At 36.7% G+C, this 22,028-nt stretch overlaps 1 protein-coding gene across 1 annotated transcript in view; it reads left to right on the top strand.

Annotated features, from left to right (window-relative positions):
- The window catches only part of LOC124544672 (cadherin-23), a 401,035-nt gene that overhangs the window by 255,182 nt on the left and 123,825 nt on the right, over positions 1 to 22,028 (top strand). The window contains exons 6-7 of the mRNA XM_047123296.1: positions 3,130 to 3,348; positions 15,750 to 15,917. Of these exons, the coding sequence (XP_046979252.1) occupies positions 3,130 to 3,348; positions 15,750 to 15,917 (387 nt within the window). The remainder of the gene's footprint in view (positions 1 to 3,129; positions 3,349 to 15,749; positions 15,918 to 22,028) is intronic.

Here is a 22,028-nt window from a genome sequence, read left to right as displayed (position 1 = left end):
CTACCAACCGATCCCTTCTTCTGGTCAAGTTGTGCCACAAACTTCTCTTCTCCCCAATCCTATTCAATACTTCCTCATTAGTTATGTGATCTACCCATCTAATCTTCAGCATTCTTCTGTAGCACCACATTTCGAAAGCCTCTATTCTCTTCTTATCCAAACTATTTATCGTGGAAGAACCCTGGAGATACTAAAAGGTATCAGATAGATTATGTAATAGTAAGACAGAGATTTAGGAACCAGGTTTTAAATTGTAAGACATTTCCAGGGGCAGATGTGGACTCTGACCACAATCTATTGGTTATGAACTGTAGATTAAAACTGAAGAAAGTGCAAAAAGGTGGGAATTTAAGGAGATGGGACCTGGATAAACTGACTAAACCAGAGGTTGTACAGAGTTTCAAGGCGAGCATAAGGGAACAATTGACAGGAATGGGGGAAAGAAATACAGTAGAAGAAGAATGGGTAGCTTTGAGGGATGAAGTAGTGAAGGCAGCAGAGGAACAAGTAGGTAAAAAGATGAGGGCTAGTAGAAATCCCTGGGTAACAGAAGGTATATTGAATTTAATTGATGAAAGGAGAAAATATAAAAATGCAGTAAATGAAGCAGGTAAAAAGGAATAAAAATGTCTCAAAAATGAGACCAACAGGAAGTGCAAAATGGCTAAGCAGGGATGGCTAGAGGACAAATGTAAGGATGTAGAGGCTTATCTCACTAGGGGTAAGATAGATACTGCGTATAGGAAAATTAAAGAGACCTTTGCAGACAAGAGAACGACTTGTATGAATATCAAGAGCTCAGATGGAAACCCAGTTTTAAGCAAAGAAGGGAAAGCAGAAAGGTGGAAGGAGTATATAGAGGGTCTATACAAGGGCGATGTACTTGAGGACGATATTATGGAAGAGGATGTAGATGAAGATGAAATGGGAGATACGATACTGCGTGAAGAGTTTGACAGAGCACTGAAAGACCTGAGTCGAAACAAGGCCCCCGGAGTAGACAACATTCCATTAGAACTACTGACAGCCTTGGAAGAGCCAGTCCTGACAAAACTCTACCATATGGTGAGCAAGATGTATGAGACAGGGAAAATACACTCAGACTTCAAGAAGAATATAATAATTCCAATCCCAAAGAAAGCAGGTGTTGACAGATGTGAAAATTACCAAACTATCAGTTTAATAAGTCACAGCTGCAAAATACTAACGCGAATTCTTTGCAGATGAATGGAAAAACTGATAGAAGCCGACCTCGGGGAAGATCAGTTTGGATTCCGTAGAAATGTTGGAACATATGAGGCAATACTGACCCTACGACTTATATTAGAAGAAAGATTAAGAAAAGGCAAACCTACATTTCTAGCTTTTGTAGACTTAGAGAAAGCTTTTCACAATGTTGATTGGAATTCTTTCAAATTCTGAAGGTGGCAGGGGTAAAATACAGGGAGCTAAAGGCTATTTACAATTTGTACAGAAAGCAGATGGCTGTTATAAGAGTCAAGGGGCATGAAAGGGAAGCAGGGTTTGGGAAGGGAGTGAGACAGGGTTGTAGCCTGTCCCCAATGTTATTCAATCTGTGTATTGAGCAAGGAGCAAAGAAAACAAAACAAAAGTTCGGAGTATGAATTAAAATCCATGGAGAAGAAATAAAAACTTTGAGGTTTGCCGATGACATTGTAATTCTGTCAGAGACAGCAAAGGACTTGGAAGAGCAGTTGAATGGAATGGACAGTGTCTTGAAAGGAGGGTATAAGATGAACATCAACAAAAGCAAAACTAGAATAATGGAATGTAGTCTAATTAAGTCGGGTGATGCTGAGGGAATTAGATTAGGAAAAGAGACACTTAAAGGAGTTTTGCTATTTGGGGAGCAAAATAACTGATGATGGTCGAAGTAGAGAGGATATAAAATGTAGACTGGCAATGGCAAGGAAAGCGTTTCTGAAGAAGAAAAATTTGTTAACATCGAGTGTAGATTTAAGTGTCAGGAAGTTGTTTCTGAAAGTATTTGTATGGAGTGCAGCCATGTATGGAAGTGAAACGTGGACGATAAATAGTTTAGACAAGAAGAGAATAGAAGCTTTCGAAATGTGGTGCTACAGAAGAATGCTGAAGATTAGATGGGTAGATCACATAACTAATGAGGAGGTATTGAATAGAATTGGGGAGAAGAGGAGCTTGTGGCACAACTTGACTAGAAGAAGGGATCGGTTGGTAGGACATGTTCTGAGACATTGAGGGATCACCAATTTAGTATTGGAGGGCAGCGTGGGGGGTAAAAATCGTAGAGGGAGACCAAGAGATGAATACACTAAGCAGATTCAGAAGGATGTAGGCTGCAGTAGGTACTGGGAGATGAAGAAGCTTGCACAGGATAGAGTAGCATGGAGAGGTGCATCAAACCAGTCTCAGGACTGAAGACCACAACAACAACAACAACATTGTTAAATAACAAACAACATAAAACAAAATAAATATTGAGAGGCCAATGGCAGAATTCCCAGACATCTGAACAGGGATCAACAAAAGGATGGTGAGCTTCCCATTTCTGAGCCAAAAATACCTTTGTGAATGAGAAAGGGTACTGAATAATATATTGCCATACATCATAAGTGAATGTTGGAACCTCACTTACTACAGAAACTGTTTTAATGGTAAATATACCAGGATTTAGCTTTTCAATAAAATCCTGAACAGTGCTTTCCAAGCAGTTTACTACCTATCTGAACACCTAGAAGCTGGAATTGTTCAGACTAACAAGTCATGTGCCCATTTTGGGTAATCAGAATGTCAGTTTTAGTTGAATTGTGTGTTATGGACTTCCAAAACTGAGTCTTGCTGTGATTTAGCAGCTATATTTATTTTCTACAAGCCATCAACATATTTAAGTCTTTGACTGAGTATTTAAGACATTGCCTATGTTACACTCAGTATCCTTCACTATTGCACTTATGTAAATTAATATTACAAATTGTATTTTTTGTATATAAATCAATGCTTTCACACTGATCTGGATCTGTTATGTACATTGTTCAAATTTTATTAGCTTCCAGCACTTACTAACACTTATACATTTGTTTAAACATTTTATATTTCATAATTATGATAGATGTTGTGTAATTAAAACAGGGTACAACAGTACTTCGCATTCGAGCCCGAGATGGAGACATTGGTGCACCAAGGCCTATACTGTTGGAGCTACAAGGTGACCAACTCAAACATTTCCGTCTGGAGCCAGTGGGTGGGCTACAGTCTGGAGAAGCTGATCTTGTTACTTCTGACATTCCCCTTGACAGAGAACATCCAGATATGTTGCAGAGTGGAGGCATATATACTTTCCTTGTCAAGGTTAGTAGTCTAAAAGTAGCATTCTTGAACAAATAATGAGTTTTTTACCATAATTGATTCAGTGCGTGTTTGTCATGGTATGGCCGATCCTATTCCCAGATCTACTGAATGAGAGCTATCACAGTGGCATCTTCTATGTCCAGAATTCAACACATTCAAATTTGCTGTAAGATCACTAATAATGGTACTTAGAAAGAAATGGTTGCTTCTCAATTATCAGTCTGTTACATAGGTGTTGTGTATTGTAACCAGGTAGCAGAATATTTATGTAATCCCTCTGATATTTACCAAGTGCAAACAGTAACAAGCAAGACATACAGTGCTGGAAAAATATTACTGCAAGCACCTATAGGATGCAAGCAATGCATGATGAACTGTTATCCCTCAATTACTACCAGCCATGACGTGAAGTCATACACAGTGGCTCCCCACACAATGATACTGGATCATTCTGTGTCAAGTCACTGATACTTTGATGGGTTCTGAGGTGACCATTTCAGAATCTAATCACATTTAGTAGATGGAAACCTACCGACAGTATAATAGTAAAACTGCCAAATATCACTGTTCGAATTCCAACCATTTTTGATAAATTCAGGTTTGAAAACATATGGGTGTGTACCCAGTCATTAATCAGGCACCAGTTTTCCTATTTTCCTAGTGTGTAGGTCACTAAGCTGATATAATGTATAAAAAATAGGATACATTATTCAGATTTTATACGAAGAAGTTTAGAAGCACACTTTTCCTATGCTGTGCTGTAAATTTGTGATTTTTTGAAAAGCATATCTTTGCTCAGGGAAACAACAGAGACCTCATCTTGTGCACTGTAGCTCTTTAAGCCTAATATTAAGTATAAATAATAATGAGAAACATTTGCCATTGCAATTAGTAGTTCTTTCCTTCACTTAAGGACTGTTCCATTGTTAAAAAAAACGTCAAAGAGCGAGAACTTCGAAGTCCTGAGTGGATACATAGACAATTGGATCTTAATGTGGTTTTTTGCTGAGATGTTTAAATGATGTGATACCAATCTTAGATGCAACAAAGAATATCCTAACTAACTTTACTCATTGGCAAAAAATAAAATACAAAAATCACTTACAAATGCCATCCAGATTAAACACTAGAGATTAATCAGGATAAATCAGTATACAAAGAAGTGGGACACAGAAGTACTAAGGAATGATGAGATATGCTTGAAGTTCTCTAAGGCTGTAGGTACAGCAATAAGGAATAGCTCAGTAGACAGTGCAGTTGAAGAGGAATGGGCACCACTAAAAAGGGCCATCACAGAAGTTGGAAAGAAAAACATAGGTACAAAGAAGATAACTGTAAAGAAACCATGGGTAACAGAAGAAATACTTCAGTTCATCGATGAAAGGAGGAAGTACAAAAATGTTCTGGGAAACTCAGGAATACAAGTCACTGAGGAATGAAATAAATAGGAAATGCAGGGAAGCTAAGATGAAATGGGTGCAAGAAAACTGCAAAGAAATTGAAAAAGAAATGACTGTTGGAAAGACAGACATGGCATACAGGGAAATCAAAACATTCTTTGGTGACATTAAAAGCAAGGGTGGTGACATTAAGAGTGCAGTGGAAGTTCCACTGTTAAATGCAGAGAAGAGAGTGGGTAGGTAGAAAGAATACACTGGAAGCCTCTACGAGGGGGAAGACTTGTCTGATATGATAGAAGAAGAAACAGGAGTTGATTTAGAAGAGATAGGGGGGTCCAGTATTGAAATCAGAATTTAAAAGAGCTTTGTAGGACTTACAGTCAAATAAGGTAGAAGGGATCGATAACATTCCATCAGAATATCTAAATGGGGGAGGTGGCAACAAAACGACTATTCACATTGGTGTGTAGAATGTATGAGTCTGGTGACACACCATCTGACTTTCAGAAAAGAGCTTACAACTGTGAGAATGTTCTCTGAATCAGCTTAACGGCTCATGCATCCAAATGGCTGAGAAGAACAATAAATAGAAGAATGGAAACGAAAATTGAGGATGTGCTAGATAATGATCAGTTTGGCTTTAGAAAAGGTGAATGTACCAGAGAGGCAATTCTGACATTTGGTTGATAATGGAAGCAAAACAAAAGAAAAATCAAGACACATTCATAAGATTTGTTGACCCATAAAAAGTGTTCAACAGTGTAAAATGGTGCAAGATGTTTGAAATTCTGAGAAAAATAGGGCTAAGTTCTAGGGAAAGATGGGTAATATACAAAATGTACAAGAGCCAAGAGGGAATAATAAGAGTGGATGATCAAGAACAAAGTGCTCAAATTAAAAAGTGTGTAAGACAGGGAGGTAATCTCTCACCCCTACTGTTCAATCTGTTCATCAAAGAAGCAATGGAAATGGAAATGCCGTGTGGCTATGGCGTCCCGTCAGGTAAGCCGTTTACCTGGTGCAAGTCTTTCGAGTTGACGCCACTTCGTCGACTTGCATGTCGATGGGGATAAATTATGATGATAAGGATAACACAACACCCAGCCCCTGAGCGGAGAAAATCTCTGACACAGCCAGGAATCGAACCAGGGCCATGAGGTATGACAGTCCGTCGCACTGACCACTCAGCTAATAGGGCCGACGAAGAAGCAATGATGGAAATAAAAGAAAGGTTCAGGAATGGAATTAGAATTCAAGGTGAAAGGATATCAATGATACGATTCACTGATAACATTGCTATCTTGAGTGAAAGTGAAGAAGAATTACATGATCTGCTGAATGGAATGAACAATCTAGTGAGTATATAACATGAATTGAGAGTAAATTAAAGAAAGATGAAAGTAATGAGAAGCAGCAGAAATGCGAACAGTGAGAAACTTAACATCAGGATTGCTAGTCATGGAGCAGATGAATTCAAGTAACGTCAGGATTGCTAGTCATGAAGCAGATGAATTCAAGTGATGGTCACGAAGCAGATGAAGTTAACTATTTCTGCTGCCTAGGCAGCAAAATAACCAAAGACAGACAGAGCAAGGAGAACATCAAAAGCAGACGAGCAATGGCAAAAAAGGCATTCCTGGCCAGGAGAAGTCTACTAGCATCAGACATAGGCCTTAATTTGAGGAAGAAATTTCTGAGGTATGTTAGTGAAACATGGACTGTGGGAAAACTGGAACAGAAGAGAATCGAATGATTTGAGATGTGGTGCTACAGATGAATGTTGAAAATTAGGCGGTCTGACGGGGTAAGGAATGAGGAGATTCTGCTCAGAATCAGAGAGGAAAGGAATATGTTGAAAACACTGATAAGAAGGGACAGGATTATAGGACATCTGTTAAGACACGAGGGAATGACTTCCATGGTACTACAGGGAGATGTAGAGGGCAAAAACTGTAGAGGGCGACAGAGATTGGAATACATCCACTAAATAATAGAGGACATATGTTGCAAGTGCTACTCTGAGATGAAGAGGTTGGCACAGGAGAGGAATTCGTGGTGGACTGCATCAAACCAGTCAGAAGACTGATGACCTAAAATCATGGAATGTTTCGTGGCAGCTCTTTCAGATTAACTAGAACAAGTCTTTTCTGCATGTGAACCATCTTCTTATTTACCGTGATGGAAATGATCTCCCCTTTCTTGAATGAAGTCTTGAAAAAAATCATTTTTGTTTATGTCTTGTTTCACAATTTCAGGTAACATCCTTTGACCACTCTTGTGTTCTAGAGCAGCAATTACACCACTACTCTCTTTAACTTTTCTTACTTCATTTACTATGTGCTCTGTGACACCAACAATAGATGTTACTCTGACAATAGTGCATAAAGATGGAGCAAGTGATAGAACTTGAATCTGTTCACTGTGATAAATGTTACATTTCTGTGTGAGAAGCTCCACTGCATCAGAAAAATGATTGCACTGTACAAATGGGTAGTCCATAAACACAGGGCATTAATATGTTCTTTGTTTCTTTGCGGATCAAATCGTTTGAAGGTTACTTAGAACACAGGTACAGTACAGAGAGTACAGCTCCAGGAACACAGTCGTACCATGCATTTCAGGTCACTGCTAGTAACACTCCTATAATGAGGAGACTTCCAACAGATGCAGATAGGAGTACTCTTGCTATGGAAACTCGTTAAAATGCTTTGTGGAAGCAGCTGCTAGTCAGGCAGTATGTGGCTTTCCAATACGATGGAAACTTCCCATGCATCACATGAATTTAAAGATGTTGAGATTTATTGCATGTCCCTTCCTGAATCACAATTCCTTTCATGGCCCAAGGGGAATGATGCTGTTTGGATCTTTGTCTCCAATATTATGTGTAAGGTGGATGTCCCATCTTTACAAAGTCTCTGTTAGCTGTTGTACAAATTTGACAATAAGTGCTATGACTTTTAAATGAACTCATTTTGTTTTTTGATCAAGATGTCAAGGAAAGCAAAGTCGTATGCAAGATGGAAGAGTTTCAAAAATACAGTTTCTTTCTTTATAATTGAATTTGATTATGAACCTATTCTTTGCAGAATATTTATATCTACTTATACTGGCAGCGCCTGATATGTGACGGTATGCTCTGGTAATCTGTATCAGTACCTCTGACAGAAAAAATCAGAACCACAGATTGTGAGATATGGTATGATAGAACTATTTACCAGTACAAAATGTTGTATTTGTACTTTTAAAATGTGCAGAAAAGCATTAAAACAGCATTTTAAGGAGCCTAAATTTCAAAAACACCACTCCCCATATTCTCACAGTACTGGAACCTTCTTTTTTACAAATCAAGTACTGTATACCTGTATATACTTAAAAAGTTATTAATGTCTCATTATTACTTACACCATTCTTTTATTTCAATGAAGTTATCTTCTTAGTTTACAGAAACAGAATAAGGGTTATCACCTCATTTGTGCATGCAGGCTGTCTCTTGTAATTTTTTACACTGAAAAGACATTTAACAGGGAAATAAAACACATAGAACATTAAGAAAAATGACTGATAACTGTTTTCATGTCTCGCATGTTTACAGTTCTGACCTACAGCTCAACCACAAATATTTTAGGAATAATTTTTCAAGGAATTAAAATGGTTTTTATTTAAACATTCCCTGTAGTGTTGAATATGAATGGCTTGTGTAAGTGGCATTTTCATTTTATTCTTTGCCGATGAATAAAGTTAGTTCTGATATTCTTCTTTGCACCTAAGAATACTATCAGATATGTACACATTTCAGCAAAAAATCAAGTTGAGATTCAATTGTCTATGTACCTAACCAGGATTTTGGTGAAATTCAATTGACATTTTTTGTGATGGAGTTGTCTTTGGGTGAAGGTAACAAATACTAATTGCAATGCAAAATACTTTTTGTTATTATTTATGCTTAATACTAGGATTAAAGAGCTGCAGTAAACAAACAGAGGTCTCTCCCTTTCCCTGTGTAATGTTAGGCTGTTTCAATAAATCACAAATTTAAAGCAGAGCATGGAAGAAGTGTTCTTTTTTCATAAAAATGTGAATGATTTATCCTATTTCTTATGCATTATATCAACTTAGTGACCTACATGGCAGATGCATATAAAGTTGGGGTGTGTACGTCTCTGAAAATAGGGAAATTGGTGGCTGACTAATGACCGAATACACACTCTTCAATCTTCAAACCTGAATTTATCAAAAATGTTTAGAGTTAGGACAGCACTATTTGGCAATCACTGCTGAACACTATGGAATGCCATTTATCAGCACGTCATGCTTCCTGATTGCAGCACTGATCCAAAAGTAGAAGTTTGTGTTGTGGTGCATTAATAGCAGCGGATTCATGGAACAGTAATTCCCCAATCTGGGTGCTGCTATTTGTCAACCGGTGATGTGAGATGATACGGAATGTTATAGGGAATCCATTATTTGTTGTTGGATGATAAGTGCAGATGTGAAGGGGTTACAATGTGTTTTGTACACAATATAGTGATTGTCCTTTGTCATGGTCACATGTGGCCAACTGGAACCTTGGTATTGAGTATGCCTTCTGTCACATTCACTTCCAACACTGTCAAATCTTGATGCCCCACAAATGTAAATTTGCACAATTTGGATATCTGATAAAATGGATACCCACAATGAGACCCATTTCAAATTCTGGTCATGTGCTGATAACACTATTTTGTACGAGAACGTGGAACATCTGATGTTGTACGTATGTTCCTCATATAACTTACCAGGCCTTGTAACAACACTAAACATGAACAACACTAATATACTCTGGTGGCTGTTCTACTTGTCCCAGAGAATTGCAGTTCTGACCATTTACATATCCACTGTGGGTATGTATGTGTAGAAACTTACATTGGCAGCTGACCGTGTCTTCTGGATGCTTTACTCTTTTTGTCAGGTAGTGTAATATAAAGTGAAAGTATGGAAAATAAGCTAATATCCCAAACTACATCGTAGCTCATTCCAAGCCAACTTATGAGATCAGATTTCATAGTATGATAGCCCATACAAGATGGACTTCAATTTGGGTAGTTTATTTACTGGCACTCAAGAAAGAACAAAGCTTTGCTGATGTCAGATTTAAAACCATGTTAACTGTTATTAATATCTGGATAACAGATTTTTCTGGCACACAGATCAGTTCTAATACGGTAGTTGTAAACTGCTGCAGTAGTTAATCCCAAACTCACCCGTTCATATCTGTATAAGATCATTCAAATATGAAGAGTCACAATGCCCAGGTCTTCAGTTTTACATTGTAGCTAATTATTGCTTTCCAAAAGAAGGCTGCCATCTCACCTATCCGTCTTTTACTATTATAGATGCAATTTTGGGGATAGATACTAATATTTACATACATAAAAAAAATTCATCTAAGACATTACACTGAGGTGACAAAAGTCATGGGGTAATGAACTGCACATATACAGATGTCAGTAGTATTGCATACGCAAGGAGTAAAAGGGCAGTTCATTGGCGGAGCTGTCATTTGTGCTCAGGTGATTCATGCAAGAAGGTTTCTGATGTGATTAAGGCTGCAAGACAGGAATTACCAGAATTAGAACGTGGAATGGCAATTGGAGCTAGATGCAGGGAACATTCCATTTCAGAAATTGTTAGTGAATTCAATGTTCTGAGATCCATAGTGTTGAGTGTGCCAAGAATATAAAATTTCAGGCATTACCTCTCACCACAGACAATGCAGTGGCCAACAGCTTCACTTAACAACCAAAGGCAGCGGCATTTGCATATAGTTGTCAGTGTTTAACAGACAAGCAACACTGCATGAAATAACCACAGAGATCGGTGTGGGATGAACAATGAATGTACCCATTAGGACACCGCAGTGAAATGAGGCATTAATTGGCTATGGTAGCAGATGACTACGCGAGTGTCTTTGCTAACAGGACATTACCTGCAACACCACTCCTGGGGTAGTGACCATATCGATTGGACCCTAGACAGATCATTGACTATTTGGCTATTTGGAGACTATGTGCAGCCATTCATGGAGTTCATGTTCCCAAACAATGATGTCAAGTCACTGGGCCACCACTGTTCACAAGTGTTTTGAAGAACATTCTGGACAATTTGAGTGAATGATTTGACCAACCAGACTGTTCAACACAAATCACCCTGAACATTTATGAGACGTAATCGAGAGGGCAGTTTGTCCACAACAATCTGCACTAGCAACATTTTCGCAGTTGTGAATGGCTATAGAGGCATCATGGCTCAATATTTTTGCAGGCAACTTCCAGTGACCTATTGAATCTATGTTTTGTTGAGTTGCTGCACCATTCCAGGAAAAGGAGATCCAATATGATATTAAGAGGTATCCCATGATTTTTGTCACCTCAGTTTATGCTCGTAGCTATTAATAAAATGGTAAATGTGATACAGAATAATAATGTATGACACATATTTTGAAAAATGATTTAGCATTTAATTGCAAATGCAATGCAGAATTGATAATGGAAGTTGGAACTGTTTCCTATAAGGGAATTTTACAGAAGTTGTAGTAAACAAGCAATACATGAAATATTTTCTAATAGGTGACACTTACCATGTGCTCCATTTAACTTTCACCTTCAACATAGCTTAAAATTTTGTATCATGTTTGAACTTGAGAAACAGAATAAGCCTACATTGCAGATATTCGAAAAATGGGGAACACAAGACTATCTGATTTATCTTGGGAGATCCTCAGTTTGACAAAGCTCAAAATTATTAAGTTGCTGTTTGTGCTTATGAAAATATATTTGAATAATCAATACAATTCATGTTGTGAAAGAGAGTTATGAGTGTTGTGAAAGAGAGTTATGTGCATGATGATGAATAAGGCTTAAAAGAGGTCCCTGTGATAATCAGGATTCCTTCAGTGAAGCTTGCATTTGAAAACTGGAATTTGGTTATAATATCTCCATTATTTCATGTCTTCCATAGCTTCTGTTTATTTACAGAACTTATTGTTGTGATCCTACCCAACCAGCATACAAGAAAAACAGTCATGTCAGAATGGACATGGGGAGCAGAACTGAGCTGTTGATGCCATACTGCACTGTCAAGTTGTTGACAGTACTGGCCATACTGCACTGTCAAGTTGTTGACAGTATTGTCCATATCAACTTACCTCAGACAAAGCCTCTTTGCTCCCAGCACTTTTTAAACAAGACTTCCATGCAATAGTATTGTCACTTTGTTTGCTGTAGACAGCTTTTCAGTCCTTAAATGTCATCATTGGACAGCATATGATGATTTCTGAGATTTGTTATATTTTTCCTCAATATTGTGACCTCCCACCCCAGAATCTATAAGAATAGTTTTACAGTTAATTAATGGTCAACAGTGTAATGAAAATGGTTTGCATAAGTAGTCCTATGGCTTCTATTTGCCAAAGTTATACAATTATGTTATCACTCTCAGTTATATTTACATAATATACTCATTTACATAGAATAACTATTCATGATAATAGAATAAGTGGAATAATAGTTCAATTAGAAATCTGTGAATAATATGGGTGAAATTGAATGCAGTCAAAAGCTACTACATTTGTGGATAGAGAAAGAGTGAGAGAGGGTACATTCCACTTTGTTGTATCTTGTTGAGATGATTCCCTACAACAAAGAAGTGAACCTTGAAAGATTAGAACTTCTTTTGTGTGTATGCTACAGTGTGATTCATTCAAGTTCACTCATGAATTTGTCTGTACCTCTGTATTACCTTTTCAAACACCACCACGAGGCATCTGTATACCACACAGAGGAGAAAGGCACATCAGAGATAGGCCTGACTGCGACCTGTCAGTTGTTGTCAGAAAGAAAGTTCCACACCATGTAGTTGTTTGCACTGAAATAAATATAGGATATGTATTAATGGAACATTAAAAGTAACTTAAGATGAGTGAGTCACCCATTATGAACTACTGAACAATTTTCAAAAATTTTAATATGTTAGGAGCAAAGGTAACATCTCACTGAGTAGTATAGACATTAAGTCTTCAACAAGCATAAAAGCAGACTGAAAACTTGCTAGCTTTTGGGGAAAGCTATTCATTAAAACTTTAAATGAAACATGTCCTTTAGTAAAACAAGTAAACAAAGCTATCAGTGATAAAGCTGAGAATGTTTCTCCCGAAATCATTGAACTGAGTGAGGACATGAAAGACTGTTAAATACTCTTTATAGTTACTAAATTACAACACTATTTAACAAAATAAAAACTGCTCAGAAAAAAAAAATACAGAGGTTCCTTGACTAAAGCTCACAAATATGATTATCAGATAAGGAACTCAACCTGTGTTAGTAAAACAGCATGGAAAATAATATGTAAAGAATGTGGGAAACAGCAATCTCAAGAACACACCAGCATAACATTAAAAGAAAATGATGACATAACAAATAATCCAAAAGAGGTGTGCAAGAAATTCATACAGATGTTTATTATAACTGGCACAAATGAAACAGGACTGGGCACTCAATTTACATGTTACAAAAACTAGTCAATCTTCTTTCATCCAAGGCATTACTTGAGGGACCTCGTAGCAATCATTTCAAACTTCAAGTTAAAATGTCTTGTGGCTGGGATGACATTTCACTTAAGCTGCTAAAAGAATGCAGAGAAGAGTCAATGAAGCCTCTGACACAGCTAATAAATGTGTCCTGCTGCCATGGAGAATTCCCTGATCTCTTGAAAATCGCTGAAATCATACCAGTGAATAAGAAGGGAATAAATAATGACTTGAGAAACTATAGGTCAGTATTGTTAGCTTTAGAGCTTGGGAAATTATTAGAGGAAGTAATATTAAATCAATTTGGGACATAGTTCATCAAACATAATCTATTTAACAATCTGCAATGTGATTTTATAAAAGGAAGATCTACTGTTAACAGCAGTAGCAACTTTTATACAAGAAATATTAAACAAGCCAGTTGTAGGAGATGAGGTAATAGGCACCTTTCTGGATATGAGTAAAGCTTTTGATATTGTGAATCATACAGTTCTGTTACATAAATTAGAAGCATAAGGGATGAGAAGGGTAGCCTTACAACTACTGACCAGCTATTTGAAAGACAGGAAACAGTGTGTCAAACTAAATTATAAAATGAATGAACTGTTGGTAACAACCAAATCAACCCACAAGATACTTCAATGCCGTGTGCCCCAAGGAAATATATTGGGGCTCTTTCTGTTTCTTGTATATGTTAATGACTTAATTGAAATACAAAACTGCAAGGTTGTAAGCTTTGCTGATGACAAATCTTTAGCCAGCTTTGGCCATCATATGAAAACTACTACAAACAGTAGTGAAATCAATTATAACTTTCTGTCAAGTTATCTTACTTCAAATAAACTACTCGTAAATAAAGAGAAGACAGTGAAAATGCAGTTTATGCATAGCTATAGTCAAAACATAAATAGAACTCTATTTACACCCTCACTGGCTCTTAGCTATATAAACAAACACAAATTTTTGGGTATAATTGTTGATGAGCAGCTGTCATGGAAAGGACATATAGACCATGTTGGTAAGAAAAACAGTACAAATGTGTATCTGTTGAAAAGGGTCTCACCCTTTCTGGACCATAATAACTCAAGACAAATATACTTCTGAGTGGTATATCCACATCCTCTGTATGGTATTGAGATATGGTGAGAGGCACCAGCTTCTATACAGACAGGCTCTTCAAACTACAAAAAAAGGCAGTAAGAGTGGTAGCTAAGGTAAACAGGAGAGAGCCTTTTACAGAAATCTTCAGAAAAAATAAAATACTAAGCATCTGCTCTGTGTACATCCTGCATGCAATAAGGTTTGTGACACAAAATTCACAATATAATGTAACCAACAGTAATATACATAGGTACAATACACAGGGAAGGGACAGTTTTCACAGAATTGTAGGTAAAACAAAGACTGTGGACAATAGCTTACATACAGTAGGAACCATCTTTTATAACAGACTTCCATTTGACTTCAAGAAACCTAATTTAAACACTCCAAATAATAAACTTAACCCATTTATTAATAGAGAAAAGCTGTTATTCATTAGAAGATTTCAAGTTGTAATATCCGTTTGCAAAACAGTGTATATAGCATAAGTTTGCCAGCCGGTGTGGCCGAGCGGTTTCAGGCGCTACAGTCTAGAACCGCGTGATCGCTACGGTCGCAGGTTCGAATCCTGCCTCGGGCATGGATGTGTGTGATGTCCGTAGGTTAGTTAGATTTAAGTAGTTCTAAGTTCTAGGGGACTGATGACCTTAGAAGTTAAGTCCCATAGTGCTCAGAGCCATTTGAACCATAGCATAAGTTTGTTTCCGCAAAAAAAAAAAAAAAAAAAAAAAAAAAAAGATAGTTTCTGACCTTCACTATTTATATCAATGTGTGCACTTATGTGGAATGTTAACTAAACCTCTCTATATATGAACTAAAATCTATGACAGTGTGTGAAAACTGATCCTTATATGGGCAGCAAACAAACAAATAAACATTAATGGTTGTATGGTCAATATTTGCTACATATTTGTATGCTTGTTGGCAGCTCAGATTCTCTACTATTCTACTTTGCTCCTAAATTTTTACATTCTGTCATGACTTTCCATTACCATATTTAAAATGACTCAAAATATACTTACAGAAGCTCCACTCCTTCAAGTTCTTTATCTACAGTTGATGCAATATTGTGTCATGCACCCACATTCAGGCCTTCCCAGTATGGAAGTTCCAGTATGACCCAATATTAATAATAAAAGATATGCTGTGTCTCCTATCTGAATCAAACTGTAGTTTATGAAATTTTTCCCATTATATTTGTTGCCGAATATGCATATTTTCATTGCCTGTTTGTTACACTTATGGAAAATTGTGTTAAAACATATATTTTTTGTCATGTGTTTGTTTCTCCTCTGCAAAATAATTGTTTGTTTCTTTCTGCTATAAAATTATTTCAGGCAACTGAACTTATAAATGGTGAACTGCCAGGTGATACGGCTACATCCCAGATCACAGTAATAGTTACTGATGTTGATGATCAGTTGCCTAAATTTAATGAGCCATCATTTAGGCTCATGGTCTCAGAAGATGTTGGTGCTGATACACCTTTGCCAGGACTTGCAATGGTGAGTAATGTATCCGAAGTATATTTAGTTGTAAATGAAGTAAGGAAGTCAAATCAAATTATGGAATATGCTGTCACTAAGATAAGGATGAATACAATTTACAAATATATGCAATGATGCACAATATGTGTATGCTGTATTGCAAAATATAATTCCATTTTAGAAAATACACTGGTGTATGTTTCCTGTATGTAATAGCAAGTCATATACCATACACTTTTCTGCAGACTGACCCAGAAAAGAGTAAACTGTAGGAAAGCGTAAAATATAGGAAAGCATAGGGAACACAACAAGCAAAAATGAATATATTATCTTACTGAAATTCTCTTTATATTGCTCAAAATGTGAAATTAAAACAATTTAAATTTTGCCTTTTTAAAAAATCTGATATAGTTGTTTTTGTTTCTTTCTAACACAGTTAGCCCTACTTGTCTGTCCAGAGTATACAAAGCATCAAATGGATTATCATCACCTGATGCGCTACCAATGTACTGCCTCAAAATGTTAATAGCTTTCATAGCTTCTCTAATGCTTGGCACCCTGGTCCCTGGTCATCCTCTTCTTCACCAGTCACCTCTGTCTTTCCTTCTTCAAAATGTTTGAGAATGATGCTACCTACTTTGGCACCTCTGAAGCGATGACTGAACCATCAACACTGACATATTCTTGAGACCTAGGTGATATGCCTGCCACAGAAAAATCTATAGGTTCAGACAAATCTTCTTCCAGTGTTTCCTATGTGTTTTCCGTAAACTTAAATCCTCATTTCATGAAACACTTTAAAATAGTTAAAGAGGTCACATCAACCATGCTTTGGTTAGGTGATGCATAGCTTTCATAATTGATATTATCATAAAGTTTGGGTCCTTGCCATTGTTGTGGCATTAATATAGCTTGTTGGACAAGCATTTTTGTATCTTTCCAGTTAAACGAATGGGTGATTCCATGATATCATGGTTGAAGCTCACTCATACAGTTAGGTGGCACCAGTACTAACTTAATATTTCTGAGCTGCAGCTTGTTATTGTGTGCTGGACATCTGCCAAGTAGCAGCATTATTTTCCAGTTTTTTGTCCCTATTTGAGCATTCAGTATATGCATGGTGGATTTGAAAATGGAGCACATCCATGCAGTGCTGTTGGAATCATAATTAATGGGTAGAGTTTTCACATTTCTGAAATTTACCAATGACCAAAGGAGGTAATTTTTGAGATCCATCAGCATTGACCATAAGTAAAACAGTTATCTTCTACTTACTCAGTTTCTCACCTTTAAAACACAAAGTCTTGCTTGCTAATACATTATAAAAAAGACCAGTTTTGTTAACATTAAGGATATTTTTTGGATCATAATCTTTGCAGATATTTTGCAGTTCTTTTTTCCGTTGGTCCACAGCTCCACTATCAACACTTGACACATTCACCACACTGTTGGTTGTAAACAATGTTATGATAAGTTTTAAACTGATTGGTCCAACTATTCAACACTTTGAAGTTAGTGATGTCCATTTTTGTGGAAAACTGCAGCACCTTCTCTATTAGTATGTTGCCATGAAGTGGAATTTGCTCTTGTGCTAACAAATCAGTCTGAAACAAGTTTATGCAAATGATCATATTCTGATGGTGGAACATATTTATGCTTTTTTGCCATGGAACGAGACTGTCTTGTACTGGCTTTGATATTGGGCACCAGTTTCTCACAGTTGTGCTCAGGATGGAAGTGAAAAGTCATAGATCCTTTGCTAAATGAACTTATGATCTAACATGCAAATGTACACATTTTTCTTTCACAGAAAAGCATGTCCTATTTTTTCTAATCATTTCACTTGTAGCCACTGATTCAAGTTAATGCAGAATGTGGCTTTTACACTAGTGTTCATTTGGTTATTATTACTGGCTTGATATTATTATTATTATTATTATTATTGTTCTTTTTGGGTCACCGTTATAATTACAGCTTCCATGTTGCATTCAAAGAAGCAGACACTACATGGAAAACATTGAATATAAATTTTACCAATTACTATCACTGAAGTTTAATCTAATTGTGCATTTTGTTTCAGCATTCTTAATTAAATATGTGTAATCATTTTTATTTTTTAGTGACAAGAAGACTTGTTGACTAGTTCTTTTTATGACATGCTGGCACAATCTCGAACATCCCCTGTTGACTGTATTTTGTTTTCAGCTGTGGCAATTTAAACAATCTAATGCTAATGACTCTATTAGCAACCTACATCCTCCTCACTGTGTTGCATTACAACAGCTTTAATTTAATTTCAGTCATTTATACAAATAAATACTGCCTTTGAAGATGGCCTTCTCCGCAAGGGGCTTTTATGAATCATTGTTATTTCTGTGTGAAATACACTAATGTGTATTAGGCATGCTGTCTTTGGTTGATACAAGCTGAGGTCAGACGTAAACATCCCTCCTCAAGATGCTCTGTAAAATGACAACAATTTCCATCATTGTATTCACCCAGGACATCCCTGAACTGAGTGACGTCCTTGTTGGCAACAAACTGTAGATTTAAATTCTGTTGTCCTCTGTTTATGAAGACTGTCAACTGTATGTTTCGTTCCTGTTGTCCCCTGTTTATGAAGGCTGTCAACTTTAGTGTTTTAATCAATATTGTGTTACAAGTTTTATTTATCATAATTTTATAAGGATTATCAATAATAGAACCTGAGCATTTTTTTAATACGGTTTCGTGAAAGATTTTGGTTGCATGTTTTATTTACACCATTGGACATGATCAGAACAAAAAGGAAATGTGTCTGTGTGTGGTAGCACTCAGCTACAGCATTTGGGATAATCACAAGGGCAATGACTTGAGTCCTGATTTATATGTGTGCACAGCTTGCTTGGTTCAAGGACATCCTGAGTCAGAAAGACAGCACAAATTATTGTCATGCTACAGAGTATTTTGAGGAGGGATGTTTACATCTGACATCAGCTCGTACCAACCAAAGACTATGTGCCTAGTATAGATTAGTGTGCTTCACACAGAAGTAACAATGATTTGTGGAAGTCCATCATAAAGATGACCAATGTGAAAAGTCCTATTTATTTGTGTAAATTACTGTAAAATTAAATTAAAGCTATTGTAATAAAATGTAATGAGCAGGAGGAAGTTTGTTATTATTTTCAGATCATGACGATCACTAAGGCAGTGGCTCAGCATACTTTCCCACCCTCCCAATACAAGCAGCAATAGTCTAACATGCCAATAATGTAAATCTTGCTTACCATGCTAAAGCTATGCTACATGTACTTTGTGTATAGACTGCATATTCTGATTTGTTCCAAAGTGAGCTTGAGCAAGGATACAATACACTTTTTGCAGAAATATGTATGAAAATTAATGTTAAAGTTGCGATAATGTCAAAGAAAATTTAAAATGTGGGAAATGTTGTAACACAAAAATGTTAATGACAGGAAAGCACTGTATTGAGAGACTAGAACAGCTGTTGAAACTGAAAAAATGAACATAAAAAGTGGGAACACATAAAATGCAGGAATGTAAAAACTGGGTTTTACTATAGTTCTAATAAACTGACTTAATAAATTTCTGTAGTGTGACAAATACAGTATCATCTTGTTTAGAGTTTTGTATGTTTTCTTTTGGTCAATTTTTGACACTATCTGTATACAAATTATTTAAAATGTGGGTCTCCTGGCTATATGACTTCCATAATTTTCAAAAAGAATTTTTGTTTAGAGAACAATACGCACTGAAATATTAACTCTCGATGAGCTACATATATAATATTATATTTTTGAAATCAAACTTTCTTGCTATTTGCTTACTTGTATGTTTTAACAAATAATTTTTAATTAATTATAACTTTGAAGTTGAATTTACAGTACACTCATTTATTTTTATAAAAAGCAATTTTGGTTATGTCCAACAACAGGACAATTACCTCCAAACAAATTCAATATACAGGGTGTCCCATTTATCTTGACCACCCTAAATAACTGTTTGTCCAGATGCAAATTACAAAATGTTTCAAGCAAATGTTCTTTAGCAGTCAGGGGGACATCAATCAGCATGATGAGATAAAAGAAATTATTCAGGTAGTGAAGGGAGACAAAAATTTAATAGTCATGGGTGACTGGAATTAGAGTGTATGAAAAGGGAGAGAAGGAAACATAGTAGGTGAATATGGATTGGGGCTAAGAAATGAAAGAGGAAGCCGCCCGGTAGAATTTTGTGCAGAGCATTACTTAATCATAGCTAACACTTGGTTTAAGAATCATGAAAGAAGGTTGTATACATGGAAGAACTCTGGATATACTCAAAGGTATCAGATAAATTATATAATGGTAAGACAGATATTTAGGAACCAGGTTTTAAATTGTAAGACATTTCCAGGGGCAGATGTGGACTCTGACCACAATCTATTGGTTATGAACTGTAGATTAAAACTGAAGAAAGTGCAAAAAGGTGGGAATTTAAGGAGATGGGACCTGGATAAACTGACTAAACCAGAGGTTGTACAGAGTTTCAGGGAAAGCATAAGGGCACAATTGACAGGAATGGGGGAAAGAAATACAGTAGAAGAAGAATGGGTAGCTTTGAGGGATGAAATAGTGAAGGCAGCAGAAGGTCAAGTAGGTAAAAAGACAAGGGCTAGTAGGAACCGTTTGGTAACAGAAGAAATATTGATTTTAACTGATGAAAGGAGAAAATATAAAAATGCAGTAAATGAAGCAGGCAAAAAGGAATACAAATGTCTCAAAAATGATATCGACAGGAAGTGTAAAATGGCTAAGCAGGGATGGCTAGAGGATAAATGTAAGGATGTAGAGGTTTATCTCACTAGGGGTAAGATAGATACTGCCTACAGGAAAATTAAAGAGACCTTTGGAGAAAGGAGAACCACTTGCATGAATATCAAGAGCTTTGATGGAAAGCCAGTTCTAAGCAAAGAAGGGAAAGCAGAAAGGTGGAAGGAGTATATAGAGGATCTATACGAGGGTGATGTACTTGAGGACAATATTATGGAAATGGAAGAGGATGTAGATGAAGATGAAATGGGAGATATGATACTGCGTGAAGAGTTTGACAGAGCACTGAAAGACCTGAGTCAAAACAAGGCCCCTGGAGTAGACAACATTCCATTAGAACTACTGACAGGCTTGGGAGAGCCAGTCCTGACAAAACTCTATCATCTGGTGAGCAAGATGTATGAGACAGGCAAAATACCCTCAGACTTCAAGAAGAATATAATAATCCCAATCCCAAAGAAAGCAGGTGTTGACAGATGTGAAAATTACTGAATTATCAGTTTAATAAGTCACAGCTGCAAAATACTAACGCTAATTCCTTACAGACGAATGGAAAAACTGATAGAAGCCAACCTCGGGGAAGATCAGTTTGGATTCCATAGAAATGTTGGAACAGGTGGGGCAATACTGACCCTACGACTTATCTTAGAAGAAAGATTAAGGAAAGGCAAACCTACGTTTCTAGCACTTGTAGACTTAGAGATAGCTTTTGACAATGTTGATTGGAATACTCTCTTTCAAATTCTGAAGGTAGCAGGGGTAAAATACAGAGAGTGAAAGGCTATTTACAATTTGTACAGAAAGCAGATGGCAGTTATAAGAGTCGAGGGTTATGAAAGGGAAGCAGGGGTTGGGAAGGGAGTGAGACAGGGTTGTAGCCTCTCCCCAATGTTATTCAATCTGTATATTGAGCAAGCAATAAAGGAAACAAAAGAAAAGTTCGGAGTAGGTATTAAAATCCACGGAGAAGAAATAAAAACTTTGAGGTTCGCCGATGACATTGTAATTCTGTCAGAGACAGCAAAGGACTTGGAAGAGCAGTTGAATGGAATGGACAGTGTCTTGAAAGGAGGGCATAAGATGAACATCAACAAAAGCAAAACTAGGATAATGGAATGTAGTCTAATTAAGTCGGGTGATGCTGAGGGAATTAGATTAGGAAATGAGACACTTAAAGTAGTAAAGGAGTTTTGCTATTTGGGGAGCAAAATAACTGATGATGGCTGAAGTAGAGAGGATATAAAATGTAGACTGGCAATGGCAAGGAAAGCATTTCTGAAGAAGAAAAATTTGTTGACATCGAGTATAGATTTAA

This window comes from Schistocerca americana, chromosome 8 (genome assembly GCF_021461395.2).
Source record: "Schistocerca americana isolate TAMUIC-IGC-003095 chromosome 8, iqSchAmer2.1, whole genome shotgun sequence".
Taxonomy (NCBI): Eukaryota; Metazoa; Arthropoda; class Insecta; order Orthoptera; family Acrididae; genus Schistocerca; species Schistocerca americana.
Note: the sequence above shows the minus strand (reverse complement) of the source record. Positions and strands in the feature narration are given on the sequence as shown.